The sequence below is a fragment of the Heteronotia binoei genome, chromosome 1, assembly GCF_032191835.1.
Source record: "Heteronotia binoei isolate CCM8104 ecotype False Entrance Well chromosome 1, APGP_CSIRO_Hbin_v1, whole genome shotgun sequence".
In the NCBI taxonomy this organism is placed as follows: domain Eukaryota; kingdom Metazoa; phylum Chordata; class Lepidosauria; order Squamata; family Gekkonidae; genus Heteronotia; species Heteronotia binoei.
The window spans coordinates 130,884,744-130,902,894 of record NC_083223.1 but is presented as its reverse complement, the minus strand read 5'-3'; the positions used below and the strand labels follow the sequence as shown (position 1 = coordinate 130,902,894).

At 41.0% G+C, this 18,151-nt stretch overlaps 1 protein-coding gene across 3 annotated transcripts in view; it reads right to left on the bottom strand.

Moving 5' to 3' along the window:
• The window catches only part of SASH1 (SAM and SH3 domain containing 1), a 1,059,311-nt gene that overhangs the window by 326,219 nt on the left and 714,941 nt on the right, over positions 1-18,151 (bottom strand). Inside the window, exon 1 of one of the 3 annotated variants that reach the window (XM_060240734.1) lies at positions 6,598-6,709. The exons of the other annotated variants lie outside the window; for them this stretch is intronic. Coding sequence (XP_060096717.1) covers positions 6,598-6,639 — 42 coding nt within the window. The 5' untranslated portion in view covers positions 6,640-6,709. Of the gene's footprint in view, positions 1-6,597; positions 6,710-18,151 lie in introns of those variants that run through there. 3 annotated transcript variants of the gene reach the window in all.

Below are 18,151 nucleotides of genomic sequence, written 5' to 3'. Positions count from 1 at the left end.
GCTCTGATTGCGCGGGGGGGAAGTGGAGAGGAAGTGGTGGCAGTGGCCACTTTTTCAGCAGTGAAGGGACAGGGAAGGGAAAGGAGAGGCGGTTGGTGGCGGTACGCTCTAATCGCACTGGGGGGAGTGTAGAGGGGGCAGCAGCCGCTTTTTTAGCGGTGAAGAGATGGGAAAGGGAAGGAAAAGGAAAGGAGGGGCGGGTGGGCGGACAGAGGAGGTAAGCAAACTAGGCGCTTGCCTCAGGCACCAGGAAGGCGGGGGAGCCCAATTCTGCTCCCCCACCCTCTCAGCGCCCTAGGCAACCACCTAGTTTGCCTAGTGGGCGAGCTGGCCCTGCTTCCAGGTGAAAATCATGACAGATCATGTAAATGTTAAATCACATCAAATAAATGTTGAGGGGTTTTTTTGGCACAACTGGCAAAACAAAAAGTGCATCAAAGTTACTACTGATGCCAGGGGAAAACTTTATTTTTAAATCAGTCTCTTTCCCCAGTTATTCCAAGCAAGTGAACAAAGGTGGTTTAATTTGAGCCAGGGTGTAGTAGTACTACAATAACCCACTTGCATGATCCCATCTCTGTCCTGGAAATGCTAAGTAATAACCACCTCTGAGCACTGAGGAATTGCAACCAACCCTGATTTCTTTGGGATTATAGAGAATATCTTTTAGATCTGGAGAAGAGAGAGAGTGTGTTATGTTAAGCTAATGTTTCTTCACATTTTAAAAAATCACTGATCCATCAAAAAAGGAGTCATCATGTGTTGCTGACCACCTTTGAGAAGTCAGAACCAGGCATGTTATCTGTGCAGTAGCCAAATGCATGAAGATTGATGTCTCATCCCTTCACAGACTTAATGTATAGAAATAGGCAGCTGAAGCATTTCATGGCATGGAGGTGAATGACATCTCCTTAAGTATCTATCAAAGGGATGTGTTCCTCCTCCAGACAGTTCATGACCAAGCTGCGAGTAAGAAGCACTGAAACTAAAAATACTAAAAATACTATTTCTCTTTTTAAAAAAAGCAAAAAAAGCTGACATCCTTCTGCCCTAGATCAGGCAACTGATATACCAGGTTGAGACCTGGTCTGTACTCAGATCAGATTCAGGTGTTGGTGCCTTCTCTTTCCTTTGAACTACAGTCAAACAATATCCTTTTCGCATACTTAGCTCCAATGAAATCTTTGGCTCATGAGTCAGTTATTCTATGTTTTTGTAGGAACAAGAGGGAAATCTGACTGCAAAGGCTAGGGGACAAGCTTATCTGGCTGTAGTCCCCCCAAAAGATGAGGCATTGATAGTCATTGCATGACTTTCTGCATATATTTTCTCCTTTGTTGCCTGATTGCTAGCTTGAGTGGGAGTTGAAGACTAATTTGTAGGGGAAATGAGGGTGCTATGACCTAGGAAAGATGGAAGGCTGAGTCAACCTTGAGTATCTACCTGAACTCAGCTTCTGCTGAGATCAAACTCAGGTTGTGAGCAAGCTCTGCTCACAACCTGAATTTGATCTAATAGAAGCCAGGTTCAGCTAGCCGCTCAAGGTTGACTCACTCTTCCATCTTTCCAAGGTTGGTAAAATAAGTACCCAGCTTAGTGGGTATAAAGTGTAGATGACTGGGGAAGGCAATGGCAAACCACCCTGTGACAAAAGTCTGCCTAGAAAACATCATGATGTGATGTCACCGCATGGGTCAGTGATGACTCGGTGCTTGCACAGAGGACTATCTATACTTTTTTTATTTGAACTTCCCCAGCATCACTGCTCATTTTCCTGGGACAGGAAGCTGTAAGGGGGGGGGGGAAGCCTTCTGAAGTATGCTTTCAAGATGTAATGTGTTTCTGCTTCTGTGCCCCTATTAAAGACTCTATTAAAGGACTAGGACATTATTTTACCTAGGCAGCTGGCAACTTTAGTGTGCCAAACAGGAGGACAGTTGCGCCGATTTTATATATATATAAAGCATATTAATGTAGCTCATGGTTCTACCAAAATACCATAGCAGCTCTCAAAATATGTCCTACTAAACAATTTTTTTTCTCTTTCCTTTGATCTGGAAACAGTTGATGTCCATTGTAATCAAGGAGTCATATATGACCCTGCATCAGATCACAGTGGCATTAGCTGGTGATGGAATGTTAGTGTTAGGCGTGTAGACAAGTTCTGCCACATCTTTTTGAAAAGATTACTTGTTAATTGTTCTACAGAATAATCCAGTTCATCATCCCTAGTGCTCTGTATTTATGAATAAATCATATCAATAGTAATTATAGGAATATGGAGTTGCAGACAACTTCAAATGTAACTACTGGAGCAAATGTCTGAAGTAACTTTTGCATGAAAAAATGGACTGTCTTTGCTTATTTCAAAACACAAAACTTGATTAAAAATAAAATTTCAGATATGATTAACCAATGTTAAAGTTCACAGTTCTGGCACACCCTTCCTGTCACTCCCTTAAGGCAGTCTGTTGAATTCATAAATCCTTCTGGAAAATTTGTGTCCTGCCCTACTTGGTTATATACGAATGTGCCATCAAGTCGCAATTAATAATAAAAAAATTGACTTATGGTGTCTCATCAAGGGGCTTATGGTGTCTCATCAAGGGGCAATTGACTTATGGTGTCTCATCAAGGGGCAATTGACTTATGGTGTCTCATCAAGGGGCTTTCAAACCAAGAGACAACAGAGGTGGTTTGCCATTATCTTCTTCTGCAAGGTCTTCCTTGGTGGGATCAAATACTGATCCCACTTAGCTTCTGAGATCTGACAAGATTGGGATATAACATGACACCTACCCTTACTCATGACTTGGTTGCTGTACTGCGATCTTATACTGCAATCTCCTTTTTGTATCTGCTTGCTTGCAGCGTAATTCATTTTTGTTAAAAAGCAAACCCTTTCCTATCTTGCTCTCAAAAAATACTGCAGAAGTCTACACTGCAAAAAAAAATAATAATAATAACAGATCACCGAGGTTTGCATTTTATGACCCCAATACTACTCAGTTGGATTCTATCTCTCCATTACACCAAGCAAAAATCCCCCTTCAGAAAATCTCCCATCTCCACTGGAAAAGTCTTGTTCTACTAAACAAAATGCTGGAAAGGATTTACAGGATTCAGCCCCACAATACTGAAAAAAAAACATTTTTTTTAAGTATTAGGGTTGCAAACTGTCTGAAAAAAATACTGTTCCTTTAATAGATGTTTAATGAGATGTTATTTACCTGGTGAGGATCCTGAGTAGTTCAGACTAGTGAGCTTGGAAGCTAAGCAGGGTCAGATATGAGTACTATTTGGATAGGAGACCACCAAGGAAAATGGGCTCCTATGCAGAAGAATACAATCAGGGCTGGTACCAGGCTTTTTGGCACCCACGGTGAGGCCCCCTACTCCACCCCACCAGCATCCCCCTCCACTGACAGCCACTGCCCCAACTTCCTGCCCTGTGGCCCCATCTGCCAGTCTATGCCCTTCCTCCCCCACTTGTGGGCAAAGCCAGGCCAGGGCCCCACCCCTCCCATGTGGCGGCTGCTGGCCTTGTGCAGCTCAGCCCCCAGCTACTGCCCATGAGGCAGGCAGGCAGACAGGTGGGCATCTTCTGGTGTGCCTCCTCCCCTGGCTGCTGTTGCCGCTGTACTGGTGAGGGAGCCAAATGGGGCTGGGCAGGCCAAGTGGTTGGCTCTGCACGCAGTGTGCTCCAGTGGGGCTGGGTGGGTGGCACTGCACTGTGCTGGGTGAAGTAGGAGGTGGTCAGTCTTTCCCTACGCCAGCTGCCTGTCCCCCTGCTGCCATCACTGCCTTGCCTTGCCTCACTTTGCCTGCCATGACATCCATGTTGGGCACTGGCAACCCCAGTCCCCATCCCCGCCAAGAGTCATGTGGGGGGCACCCAATTTAAGGTCAGCTAGCAGGCATGCTGGCCCTGAACACAATGGAAAACCATGTCTTGCTTTAAAAACTCCATGAGAGTTAACCATAAAGGCTAATAACAACAGCAACAACTATTACTACTACTCGCCAGAGTATGTTGCTTGCCTCAATGCCATGAAAGGCTTCAATTGCCCATTTCTACACTCCCCCCCTCCTCTACACTCCCCCCCCTCCACATCAGGCAGATAGCAACCCTAATTACGGGTCTCCCCGATCCTAGTATAACCATACCACCATGGTGTTAAAGGCATAAGACCTAGGGCTGCCATCACTGGGTTGGGAAATACCTGGAGATATTGTGGGTGGAGCCTGGGGAGGGCAGGGTTTGGGGAGAGGAGGGACCTCAACATGATATAATGCAATAGAGTTCACCTTCCAAGGCAGCTATTTTCTCCAAGGAAACTGGTTGTCTGGAGATCAGTTGTAATAGTGGGAGATCAGGTGCCACCTAGAGGTTGGCAACCCTACAGCAGTGTGAATTTTGCAAAAGGACAACAATAGCTTAAAACTATTGTCGGGGTCTAAGCTGGCACAGAGGTTTATATAGGAAGAGGCGCAAAGATATTTCCTTAAATAGGGAGCAAGGATAAAGACAGGATCTCACTGGTTCAGAAAACATAAATGAGAACACAGATTAATCAGGGTGGTGGATTCTTTGGCCAGAGAGATAGTTGCTACCTCCTTCCATTTGACATGCAATGTCTAGCACCTACTTTCATGATAGATGTCTCAGAGACAGATTCTTAAATGCAGAGCTAACCCCCACTGAGCTTAAAATATATGGCATGTGTTTATAGCACTGTAGTTGAATGGTTAATTAGAGATAAAGATTGCTGAGCTCAGTGGCTTTAAGGGGGCAATTTAAAACTCCAATGTTCTTTTTTGTCTCACAAGGCAACATTTTATACATTAAGGCTATCATACTGTGTATACTTTTTACTCTGAAGAAAATATACACAGTATCATAGCTTTAATGTATAAACTGTTGACTTGTGGCATTTTTTGTGTGAGATCAAAAAAGGATAACTTTGTTTGGAGTTTTAAATTGCCGCCTTAAAATGGAGAACATTTGTCACTATGTGCAGTCACACAACATGGTGAAGCGTGGATCAGCTTCCACCAGATCAAGAAAATCCAATCTCTGAAAGAAGGCAAGCAAAGAAGAAAGAGATACAAGTAGGATTGCCAACTGTCTGGAGAAAATAAAATATGTCCTGTTCCTATAACAGGGGCTTAATGAGTGGACAATAGGTGGCTGAAGCTTTTCATGGCATGGAGGTTAATAGCATCATCTAGTAAATAACATCCCATTAAGCCTCTATTAAAGGGATAGAACATTTTGTTTCTCCAGGCGGTTGGTAGCTGAACAATACAAGAAGAGAAAATTGGTAAAGGTGAAGGGAATATGAAATGGTATCAGAACAAAGTGGAAGTGTTGATGGGATTTAAGATAAAGGCTATTTATATAGACAGTCTGGAATTCTGCACCACCTTCACCTAACACGAGTTTATATATAGCTTTCAAGTCACCAACCCCAGCTTGCCTAACAGACAGTTTTATGATGTTTTCCTTCCCCTTTTTCATAAACTCAACAAATATAATAATAATAAAATATTTTTTCTCCAGAAAACTTACCCACATGAAAATTTAAATGTTTAATCAACAAATATTTTTAATTGAGTGGAATGCCTACTAAGTACACAACTACAATTCTGTTTTAAAACATGTTTGAACATGTTTGAGTGTCTAAATTATTTTTGCGTCCAAGATTATTAGAAATAAATACATTTCCCAAAACAATAATGCCAGCTTGTTTCTGCTTTCCCCTTAAATTGATTTTGGTCTCTATCATCTATGTCTCTGTATCTGCTAATTAGTTCTATATTTCTCAAACTTCGGTATCACAGCAGGTAGCTTCAGAGGTTGAAATCCAGAGAACACCTTCCTGGGAGGAAGCCCACTGAAGAAAATCACATTTACTGTAGATTAGACCTGCTTAGGGTTGCTCCTATAACCTGCTTGTTATTTGGCAAAATATTTAATTCAGCTTTAGTAAGAAAGAGACTCCTAATCACAGGTCACTGGAATAATAAACAGCCTATTACATTTTATGAACTCCCCCCTCCCCCCCACCAAAGAAATCCTGCATAAGAGAGAAAAATCAGGCAGTAACAAACTCCTTTTGCATTCGATTTAGGTCAGAACTCTCATACTATTAGTTTTAATGTCAGACTCCGACTGCCAAAGAAGCAATTTTTTATTTAAAAGAGAAGAGGCAATTTAAGAAAAATAATGTTACTACTTCCCTTAATAAGCAAAAATCTCATTCACATTGCTTAACTAAAATGCAATTCAAACACACATACTTTATTTTTGGACTTCAGTCACTGCAAGAGCAGATGAGAAATCACTTTCCTCATTTCTTACATTCTATTCTTTAAAGCCTGTTTAGTGCCTTAAAACTAAAACGAACAACTGTTAAAACCAGTAGCAGCATTTTATGCCCAATAGAGTTTCAAACACTAGAATACAGATATGGCCTTTAATGCTTGGAAACTCCCTGAAGCCTAAATGCCATAACTACTCGCATTTGAGATTTCTAAAACTTGTAAGTTAAACAGGGAAAAAACATTGCTTTATTCAACATCCATTTTACTCACCATTTCCCTCCCAAACTGAGCCTTGCTTGCAAAATGATCCATAATGAAGACAGAATGCAATTTATCTTTTCCTTGTTAGAAAGGGAACATTTTTTTCTGCCAGAAGAGAATTATGAACCGAATCTGCTGAGTACTTCGTAACACAAAGGAGCTCAGTGGCAAATGAGTTTAGAATGATCTGGGTAGTGGAATTTTATTTTGTGATTCAAATGTTAAGTATGTCTCATTTGAATGAATGCTTGCAAAACATGTAATAAGGAGCAAGAAAGAAGCTACACGTCCCCTAGCAATATTACCGTTTGAAATTTTTGTAGCTCAGGTTACTGTGTGTCATTTTACTCTGCCACTCCTAAAATTAAAAAAAGGAAGGAAGGAAGAAAAGACATGCTAAGTTCAACCTCTGTGGGCGTGTTATGGAAGGAAACTGAAGGAAAGCAAACTTTAAACCAGGGGCTTACAATTCTTTCAACTGAGATATTTAATGAGAACAATGTTCCACAACACCCTTTTTTGGTGCTCTTTATTAGGAATTTTGAACCTTGCATGCAACATTTAGTGAGTTCTTCCACTACATGTTGCTGCAGTTTTCATGATGGGTTTTATCTCCCTGTTTACTTGAAACTGCTCAGTGCATCCGCAAAGAAGCAAGTATGCTCTGTCTAAGTATCTGATGAAGGGAGTTTTGACTCGAAAGCGTAAACCCCGAAAATCTTGTTGGTTTCTAAGATGTCACTGAAATCTAGCTCTTCTGCTGCAGACCAACATAGCAGCCCTCTGAAACTGTCCATGTTTGTGAAGTATCTTAAATTCATGGCAAGGACCAATTCTCCATGAAATTGTATATCTCCCTTTTAATGCTATTAATTGCTTGCAGCCATCATTGCATCCAAAAGCTACATTTTAGAACATAAGGTAACGCCTTACTGGATCAGACCAGTGGTCCATTTAGTTCAGCATCCTGTTTTCCCTGGAGAGCCAACAAACAGGATATAGAGGCCAAGGTACTTTCCCTGATGCAGCTTCATAGCACTGGTATTCAAAGGTTTACTGCCTCTGTCTAGGAAGGTTCCATATAGTGCCCTGCCACCCTATTTGCATGATGTGGTGCTGTGTTTTAGTAGTCATTTCAAGGTGAGTATGCAATAGCCATAGATATTTTCCACACTTGCTTTGGAAAAGGGTTATGCTATATGCGGCACAAGTCTCTGCTTGCTCTGAAACAGCTAAAGGGCCATCATGCTGTAAATCTCTTATTCTCAATGAACAACCAGATACTTATAAAAGGAGGTTCTGCAACATTTGCAAAAACACTAAAATGCAGCAGTTTATCAGGAAATGCATCTTTCATAATTCCTCCCCTTTGAAATTGGCAGCCAAGTATCTGAATATCTCTTATTTGTCCTCACATTTTGTAAAACACAGAGAACATTGTCTGTTTGCATGGAATTGTGAACCCTCTGGCCTTGCCAATTACAGTCAGGATGTCTTGAGAGCTTTATTTATTGTTTCGAGCTGGGTGAATGCAGGCCAAAGAGTTTAAAATATTCCCTTTTAGCTTGTGAGTCCAATCTCCAATAATCCGTACCCCCATCACTCTATCAAATAGAACAATAGTTCTTGTATTATACCTTGTCTTCTGTCCTTTAAGTGAGCAGAATATAGACTTTCTGCAAAGCATTAGTAATCATGTTTAGAAAAAGTAAACATCTATGCTTTAAACAGGAACAAACTTCTATTGTAAGGGATAAAAAAATCAATGATTTGTTTGCAGTGTGTTGTTTCCACTGTGCTTAGCATTAGAGAAATTTAGATCAACATGCAGCAAGAAGACCTAAGAAAATCTTGTGCCGAGAAGAAGAGGAAGAGGAGAAGAATATTGAATTTATACCCCATCCTTCACTCAGAGTGGCTTACAATCTCCTTTCCCTTCCCCTCCCAACAACAGACACCCTGCAAGGTCGGTGGGGCTGAGAGAGCTCTTTCCAGAACTAATCTTGAGAGAACAACTCTGACAGAACTTGTGAATGACCCAAGATCCCACCAGCAACTGCATGTGGAGCAGTGGGGAATCAAACCCAGTTCTCCCAGATTAGAGTCTGCACTTCTAACTACTACATGAAGCCAGTTCAATATAATGCATACAAGTCAAACAGCTGTTTTTACTGGGTTATGCTCAATTCCTGAGAAGTGCTGTTAAGAATGAATTCTCTAATGTGATAAGGAATTTTCCTTTTAGTGCAAGTAACACCCTATCCCATTCAGTTTGTTCCTTTCAAAATCATTAAGTGTGTACTGCCACCATTTGTCATAATTGCTATGTCTAGCTGTGCCCTTGATCATAGAAGTGAAAGCAGTTTATAGTCAAGAGATGCTCTCTGTCAGGAAGCATAAACAGGTGCCTTTGACTTTGGAATGCAACCTTTTAAAAATAAAATAAATAAGTCCACATATTCCTCTCTGTCTCTTTTAATGTGCTATCTGATATTGAAAACACTGTTTTCTCAATTCACTATAGGAGAAACTTGCTGTGATCAAATTAACATAGCCATCAAGCACTACTGGGAGATGTTTACAATGGAAAGTCAAAGCAAAGGGGACTGATTTAATATGACTGACCTGTCAAAATGAGCAAGATCATTATCAAACTTTGTGATGGCTCCAGTAAATATATATTACACACACACACAAGGTTGGACATTTGCAGAGTCCTTGACTCACCTGAGAAATAAACTATTTCTCATGAAGGAGGACCCTATTCAGGGGAGCTTTCTCATTCTAGAACAGTTCAGTCTCCTATAGTAGGGAACATTTTGCCTTTGATCAGTTGTGGATGTGTGGGAAAACATTCAACTCTTAGCTTCACTAAGGGTCAACATGAGCCCAGTTCTGTGAGCAGCCCAAGCAACAGTTTCCATAATATTCCATAATATTCTTACTTGCACAAATGAAGTAGCTCACAATTTAGGGAGTATGTTGAATACTGTTCTTAAATAATAAAACTGAACCAATTTTGATGACAAAATACCCTGGCCTATTCCTGAGCTAGTATTAGCGATCATTCCACTATTTTTGGTAGCTGGTTTTCCTCCTTCCTTATCGTAGAGACTCCATGATTATTTTTCAGTCAGACCTCACTGATATAAAACTGCCTGCTTGATGCATCCAAAAATGTACAAGCATTATTATATGACAAATTTTAATACAGGTCAGATGGCCAATGCTTTTGACTCTAGTTGCTTTGGGAGACAAGGGACAGTTTTGTTGTCCCATTTAACTGTGATCTTATGTAAATATACTTTAATCCTGATGTCCAGTATTTTAACCTATTTTCTGTTTTTCAACCCATTGTTCTTTTAACCTGTTTTTACATGCCATTAAAGGTTGATTGATTGATTGACAAGAAATAGAAGTCAGATAAAAAGCCAATTGTTTCTCATAAAATACAACATGTAGGGCAGATATTGTATTATCAGAGAGGAGTGTTTTATAGTTTACCTCTGGAGAAGAATAATCTCATTGTTTCATATTATCAATCACACACAATGTGCAGTGGCTGAACCTGAGTTCATTCACAAATTCAAAACAATGGAAATCCTAAAGGGTTGAATATGAATGTAAGATTCTTATCTCACTAGTGATGCTAAATTTTTTTGCCCTAAGTATTTGTTCCTTTGCTCTACTCTGGCATTTCCCAAAAGCAGGGTTGCAACCCAGCACCAGGCCACAAAGGCCTCAATGCCGGGCCGTGGGGCCTCCTGTCCCCTGGCCGCCCCTGCCTCCCCTGGCATCGCGCCTCTCCCCTGCGCGGTGTCATGCCCCTCTGCACCTCCTTCTCCCTCCCTTCCCCACCTCAGGCAGGTCAGTTTCATGCTGTGTAAAGCCCCTCCCCCACGATTGGCGGGAAATTGGCACTGAGCTCACTCCATGCTGGGCCAAGCTGGCAGCTCGAACAGATCGCGGCTGAAAAGGGTGTGAGGCTCCTCCCTCGCTGGCACTTCCTGGATGGGAACCAACATGGCTTCTCTTATGTTCTTATGTTTGCTGTTCTATGACCGTTATAAATTAAATTACTGACTGACTGACTTACCTGCTTTGGCTGACAATCTCAATTTACATCTGGATAAAGGCATGCCAGTGCTGCTAATTCTTCAGTTCTTCCTCCTGCTGGATAAGCAGCCTGTGACAGGGCTCCAAGCACTATCCTAGTGCCTGGATGTGGTAGTCCAGTGGTTAAGGGGGAGTTGGCTGAAGCTGTATCCATCCAAGATGGAGGTCATGTGTCTTGGAAAGACTAATGCTAGCTGGGAGGGTCATTCCAGAGATTTGATGGTGTCCAGCTGACTGCTGTAGACTCTATTAAGAGCCTTGGGGTATAAACAAGTATCCATGGTAGCATGCAATACTCCTTCTAAGCTGTGGAATCTTGTGAGCAAAAATTCTACTTTGTGAGCTATTGGCATTAAAGTTGTGAGCCATTGCATACATTAATTTGTTCTGGTGCCATTTTTCCTGAACTAAGACAAAAATGTGTCAGCTAGAGGCTAAAAAACGAACTCAGTTTAGAGGGACCAGGGCTTTTTTTTGAGCAGGAATGCACAGGAACGCAGTTCCGGCTGGCTTGGTGTCAGGAGGTGTGACCTAATATGCAAATAAGGTTCTGCAAGGCTTTTTCTACAAAAAAACCCCTGTGTGAAACAATGGTGACATCAGGGGGTGTGGCCTAATATGCAAATGAGTTCATGCTGGCTTTTTCTAAAAAAAAAAAAGCCCTGAGAGGGACCACTAGTAGCACAGTCAGTGTTCCGCCCCTATGCCTGGCCTACCAGCTGGTTCCTAAACTGAGCTGTTCCACCAGGCCTTTGGTTGAGATTTTGGCCTCCCCTACTCTAACCTGCCTACATGGTACCAACTGTGATAGGTGACAGCCTGGTCCACCTATTGACATGCGGGCCTTAAGTGCACATTTGCAGTACACTCAACGTGTACTGCTGGTTTTTTAGCTCATAATATTTGTTAATTAGCTAGTTTCTAAGTTTTAAATTCTGATTTTATGTAGAACTGTTTTTATCTGTATATTAATTATTGTATCCTGCCCTGAGCTTACTTGTGGGGGAGGGCAAGGTAGAAATCTCAAGTAATAAATAATAATAATAATAATAATAATAATAATAATAATAATAATAATAATAATAATAATAATAATAATTATTATTATTATTATTATTATTATTATTATTATTATTATTATTATTATTATTATTATTATTATTATTATTATTTGTCTGAGTCGGACCTTGCCATGTTAATCCATGCAACAATTACCTCAAGATTGGACTACTGTAATTTGTTCTACATAGGGCTACCCTTCAAAAGTCTTTGGAGACTGCAGGTGGTGTAGAATGCAGCTGCCATGTTGTTGACCAGAACATCATGGTCAGTTCATATTACTCCAATTTTGTGGCAGCTGCATTAGCTCTGGATCCAGTTAGTTTCCAGATCCAATTCAAGGTGTTAGTATTAACCTTTAAAGCCTTCAATGGTCTGGGACTAGGGATGAGCATGAATCGGGAAAACATTGTTTGGATTGTGGTTTGTAGCTGAACCATGAACCAAACCATAAATCAAACTGAACCAGGAGGTTTGTCCATGAATTGAACTGGTTTGTGACTCCACAAACCCCATTGAAAGGGACCACAGTCCCTTGTTATAGGGTTTTCAGAAAGCCTGAAAACAGCCGAGCTGCATTAAAAAGTTCATGGAAATTCATGATGGTAGAAGCATCATTAACATATGTTCATGAACTATGAACAGGGCAAAATTCATGAACAAGGTTGCTTGCTCTCTATCCCTCAGTTGTTTTGGGCTGTTTTGTACAGTCCCTTTAAACTTTAATGGACTGTATAAGACAGCTCAAAACGGCTGAGTGGCTGGGCACAGCAGAGAGTGTTTTTCCACCACTCAGCTGTTTTTGTGGCTTTCATGGGTAACAGAAAGCAGGGGTTTAAAGGGACTTGGAGTCCCTTTAAACCCCTGCTTTCCGCTTCATCCACAAACCACCATGAACTGCTTTAAAAAGTTCATGTAAGTTTGTGATGGTAGACCCATCACTAGCATCTGTTCAAGGACTACAAACAGGGCAAAATGGTTCAGTTTGTGCCCATACCTATCTTGGACCCTCAAACCTATGGGACCACATCTCCCATTACAACCTGCCGCGCTCCCTTCAATCATCTTCTAGGGGCCCCTTGAGGTGCCCAGGCCCAGAGTGGCTCATTTAGCAGTAAGCAGGGGAAAGAGCTTATTAGTTGTGGTCCCAACCTGTGGAATGCACTCTTGGAATACACGCCTGCCCTTCCAGACTTGTTTAGTTTCCACAGGGCCTGCAAGGCTGTATTGTTTAGTCAGCCTTTGGAGTGTAATCCACATTTTTAAAAAAGGTATAGTGCTAGCCACATATTTTAATAGTTGAACATTTAATGTTAATATTTTATATTTGTTTTCTGTTTTTATGTTGTTTTAAACTTATAAGTTTAAAACAACATAAAAATAGAAAACAAATATAAAATATTTTATATTATATATTAATGCTAATATTGTAAGTCACTCTGAGACCCTTTGGGTGAGCAGAGAGAAAAAAAATCTATTAAATAAATAAACCTGAAAAGCCACAGACTTCTCTCAGAATGGGGGAAAAATTACTATGAGCCCAGATCTCCCTGGTCCTAGTCCAGCACCCTAACCACTATATCCCCATAGTCTGATTTACAGACAATATCAAAGGAAGCAGAATTATTATACAAAGGAAACAGACCTGAGAAATAGGCTGCAGCAAACCTGAGTCCCAAATTTAATGCAAATTTTTATCTGTTTGGTAGGACAGGAATGCTCATTATTGGTAAGTGTCCATTATAATACATTATGATTGTAAAACAACATATCAAAATACTAGCAAGTGATTTTGGGATTACCCAGATCAAAACAATTAATGCCAACAGCATCAATTTTTCCATTACTTCTGGCTTGGAGCAGAATCCTACTAAAGAATTTCTGAAAGCTAAGGTAGAACTACAGAGCACCTTTGTAAAATTAGGGCCCCGCCTGTTCCTGTGCAAATACAGAATATATGTATACACACATATTTGCAGTGCTGTGCCTTTCATAATTATATTGTTTCAAAAGAAACAATTTGAAAGTGAAATATAATGAGCCAAAGGAGAATATGGAGGGTCTATTATATAGAGAAATGAAACAAGCAGGGAACCCATGAAGACTTGTGGAGGTCACTTCTTTTTTTCATGTCCTCTTCCCAACACAATTTCCTGTCTCTCTCCTCTTGGCAGTTTTCACATCCTCTCCCCTTTCCCTACTTCTACCTCTCCTTCTCACTCACAACCCACCCTCTGACTTCAGTTTTTAAATTTAATGTATACACCATATTTTTGTCAATAGGGATCCAAAACAGCTTACATCATTCTCCTCTCCTCTTTAACCTCACAACAGCTCTATGGAGTAGATTAAGCTGATACATACTTTCTGACCCAACAAGCATCCATGGCTGAGTGGGAATTTGAACCTGGGACTCCCAGACACTAATCTACCTTCAACACCACACTGGTTCCCAGTTTTCCATCTTATTCTCACCCTGGGAGCCTCTCCCTGGGAAAAACTGGCCAAGATGCAAAAGTTTTGTGGTAACAAATCACTCAGGTGAGTTGTGTGATGGCCTCTAATGGGCTTGGCCAAGTTGCTCAGGAGGAAGAGGAGCAGGGGTGGACTGGGAGGTTCAAATAGCCATGGAAAGGGCCCTCCCCCTGACCTTTTCCTGGCAGACACCAAGTTTTGAAGGCTGGTTATATTGTTGTGATTTTGGAAGACATTCATTTCTTAAAGGTACTGGCGCACTTTCTGTTGGGTTTATTTTTAAAAAATCAGAATTTTCTGCAAATCTGGGCATTTTTCAGGTTTGTAGAAAGATCTGTCGCCTGTTTATGGCCCCATTCTCCAGATTTAAGTATCCACAGATCTGGCCACATCGAGATTTAGATATGTTGGTGGTGATACTTTGTGGTAAAACTGGATAAGTGTTTCATTCCATTAGACAGGATGAAGAACTGAAGAAGAGGGCTTACAGAAAGCAGTTCTGTGCCAAGGCAGCATAGGCAGTCAGTGCAGAGACAGAGTCAATTGCATGTCAGGGGAGGAGTGGCTGAAGGGAACTGGCACAAGGATTCAGGGAAGCTGCAGAATAGGTCGGCAGACAAGGAATCTGGTAGATTGGAATAGCAGCAAGCACAGACAAACTGGATAGTTGGGCAGAGATATCTAAACAATGCCTAGGAAGCCACAAACATGGAAGAATCTGACTGTTGTTCAGATGAAGTCAAGCCAGGACTAGAGATGCTAATAGATTGCCTGCTAGTGAACAACAAACATTCTGGTTCTTCTTGTGACTTACCACAAGCGGCTACTAGAACACCGATCAGGAGGGTCTTTGTATACGTGCTGGCTAAACATAAACAGAATGGAAGGAAAATGGGTTCCCCTATGTGTAATGGAAAGGGTAGACTCCCCAAAGTCCATGCTAAAGAGGAATTAGAGATCAAGGCTGAGTTGAGGGCAACTATGCAGAGTAACTTTTAATGGGATAGAAGGACTCAGAGATCTCCATTCCTACTTGTATTTGATAAAAGAAGCTTTGAGTGTCAAAAGCTTACACCCCCAAGTTTTGTTGATCTCTTAAGGTGCTGCTGGACTTGACTCTAGCTCTCCTACTGCAGAGCAACATGGCTGCCCTCTGAAACTATGAAGAGCAGGAACAGATTCTGAAACAGCAGTGAAATATCCTCTTATCAGCTCAAACTTAATTAGAAAACAGAGTTTGTGTTCTACATCAGCTGCAACCTTACGAGCATATTCAAGCTATAAGGGCAAAAATAACAGCAATTTATATGCAAATCCTTGTAAGCTCTTTCACATTTTGCAACTCTATGGATGCAGGCTGACTGGTTTTGCTAGCATATAACCTCAGCAATGAACATTTCATTTAGCTAATTATAGAGAATATGACCAGAGTGCTCAAAAGGCTACTACAACAGGTGCACATTAAAGGGACTACAGAATTTACATCTTTCCACTAGATGGCAGTAAATGTTTGTTCAGTTCCTGCAAAAAAGTTCATAAACAAAAACACACAAAACAGAATTTGTTCTTCACAATCTTTAAAGGTTAATGGATTATTAAATTATGTTTACATAGTACATTAGTAAAAAGCTGTAAATATTGCACTTCCTATTTACAAGCCCATTTCTACTTATATTTATGCACATGAAGGATTTTGTGATGAGAGGGGGTTAGTTTCAAAGCCTCAGCACTGTATACAATTTCCTTCTTGTGACCCAAAAGCAGAGCATTTCCCTCCCCAATAGCCTTCTGCTCTCAGCTATATGGTATTCTCTTTCTCCTCTCCAGTCTTCCAAAGCACTCTCCCATACTTCCTATGGTGTTAGAGGGAGTTAACACTTCCAATTCCCTTCTAGATTTCTCAGAAAGCTACAAAGATGTCTTATAAGCAAGCCACTTGTCCTTCTAGCCCAATATTGTCTACACTGGCTGTCTGCAAAATAAAAGAGGCAAAACCTGGCTTCCTGAGGTTTAATTAAGCTGGATGAACACAGGAAAGCATGGCAGGGGCCAGTACCAGCCTCTTTCTTGAATGCTCTTGAATGGCTTGCCAGTGATATAGACTTCCTGACAGTTTATTCTGCCTTGCTAAATACAATTCAATATACTGGGCATGGAATTGTTTCCTTGGATGGTAACAACCAGAAGGATTTTTAATGTCTAGAAAATAACATGTATATTTCAACAGAATTCCTGATATTTGATAAAATATCTTCCTTGTTATTTCAGAGCTCTGGTAGTCTGTTGCGGCCCACAGCAGAACCTTGTGGCACCTAAAAGACTAGAATGCTTATTGCCACATAACATTCTGAACACAAGGACCCATTTCATTACATGTATTTGACAAAGTGGGCTCAGACCTACATAAGTGCACGTGTATACACTAGTCTTTAAGGTGCCACAGCACTATCATTGAGTCAGTAGGCACCAACTCAGTTTAAACTATTGCAATATGCCAACTGTATTCCTTTTACTGTTGCAACTTGGCATTGCATTTGTAGACGGCCTTAAATCAGGGTAGAAAGATAAGCAGGGTATAATAAACAAATTAATAAAAATGTTCAATTACTCTGATGCAATGAACTGCAGCAGTATTTATTTAATCCTTTTGCTCTTTTAATATAGGTTAACAAAAAATGGTACAATCTTCTCTTTTTTAGATCTTGCACTTGGATACCTATTTGTCACTCTTGATGACTTCAAATGAGGCTATAGAAAAGTGCTTGATTACCTTCATTGTGCATCCTCATAAATGGATCGACTTTTTTAAATATTGAAAAGGTTGAACACTATAAAACACCTGTTTTTAACAACTGCATATTATAGCTATATATATTGCTAATTATATATTTTAAAAGACAGTTTACATAAAATCAAAGGCAATGTGTGATAAGTATTTTCTTACATGTTGCTATGCATATAATTGGGCCAGAGGCTCTTTTACCCTTGAAAGCCACATACATATAATACTCAAACAGAAAGTCTTTGCTTTCTGATTTTACTAGAATACTTGATATGTGTGAAGTGATCCAGCTTCAATTGAGGGCCTTTGTAGACATCATGAAACCAGTATTTTCATCCAAAAGGATGCCACCATAGAATCATGGATTTGGAAGTAACATTCAGGGTCATCTAGTCCAACCCTCTGCTTTAGGGTTGCCAAGTCCAATTCAAGAAATATCTGGGGACTTTGGGGGTGGAGCCAGGAGACTTTGGGGGTGGAGCCAGGAGACATTGGGAGTGGAGCCAGGAACAAGGGTGTGACAAGCATAATTGAACTCCAAGGGAGTTCTGGCCATCACATTTAAAGGGACAGCACACCTTTTAAAATGCCTTTCTTCCATAGGAAATAATGAAGGATAGGGGCACCATCTTTTGGGGCTCATAGAATTGGACCCCATGGTCCAATCATTTTGAAACTTGGGGGGGGTATTTTGGGGAGAGGCACTAGATGCTATACAAAAAATTTGGTGCCTCTACCTCAAAACATAGCCCTCCAGAGCCCCGAATACCCGCGGATCAATTCCCCATTATGCCCTATGGGAATCGTTCTCCATAGGGAATAATAGAGTGCCCAGTAGACATTTCCCTCCCCCCACACATGCTTCCTAAAGTGGGGGGAGGGCCTCTAAGCCAGGGAACCCCCTGCCCTCTCACACAAATACTTACTGGGTCTTGTTCCTGTAGAACTTTACTTGATCTGAAAACGAAAGCAAAACAAAGGTAGGGGCTGTTCTCCGAAGCCCTTCCTGTTTCCTGCTTCCTGCTCAGCCTTAAAGGCACATATTTTAAAAACGGACCTGCAGGAGCTCTAAAACAACATGGTGATTGTGGGGGGCGGGGCTTCCCCCGCCGGCCAGCTGGCTGGGGTCGG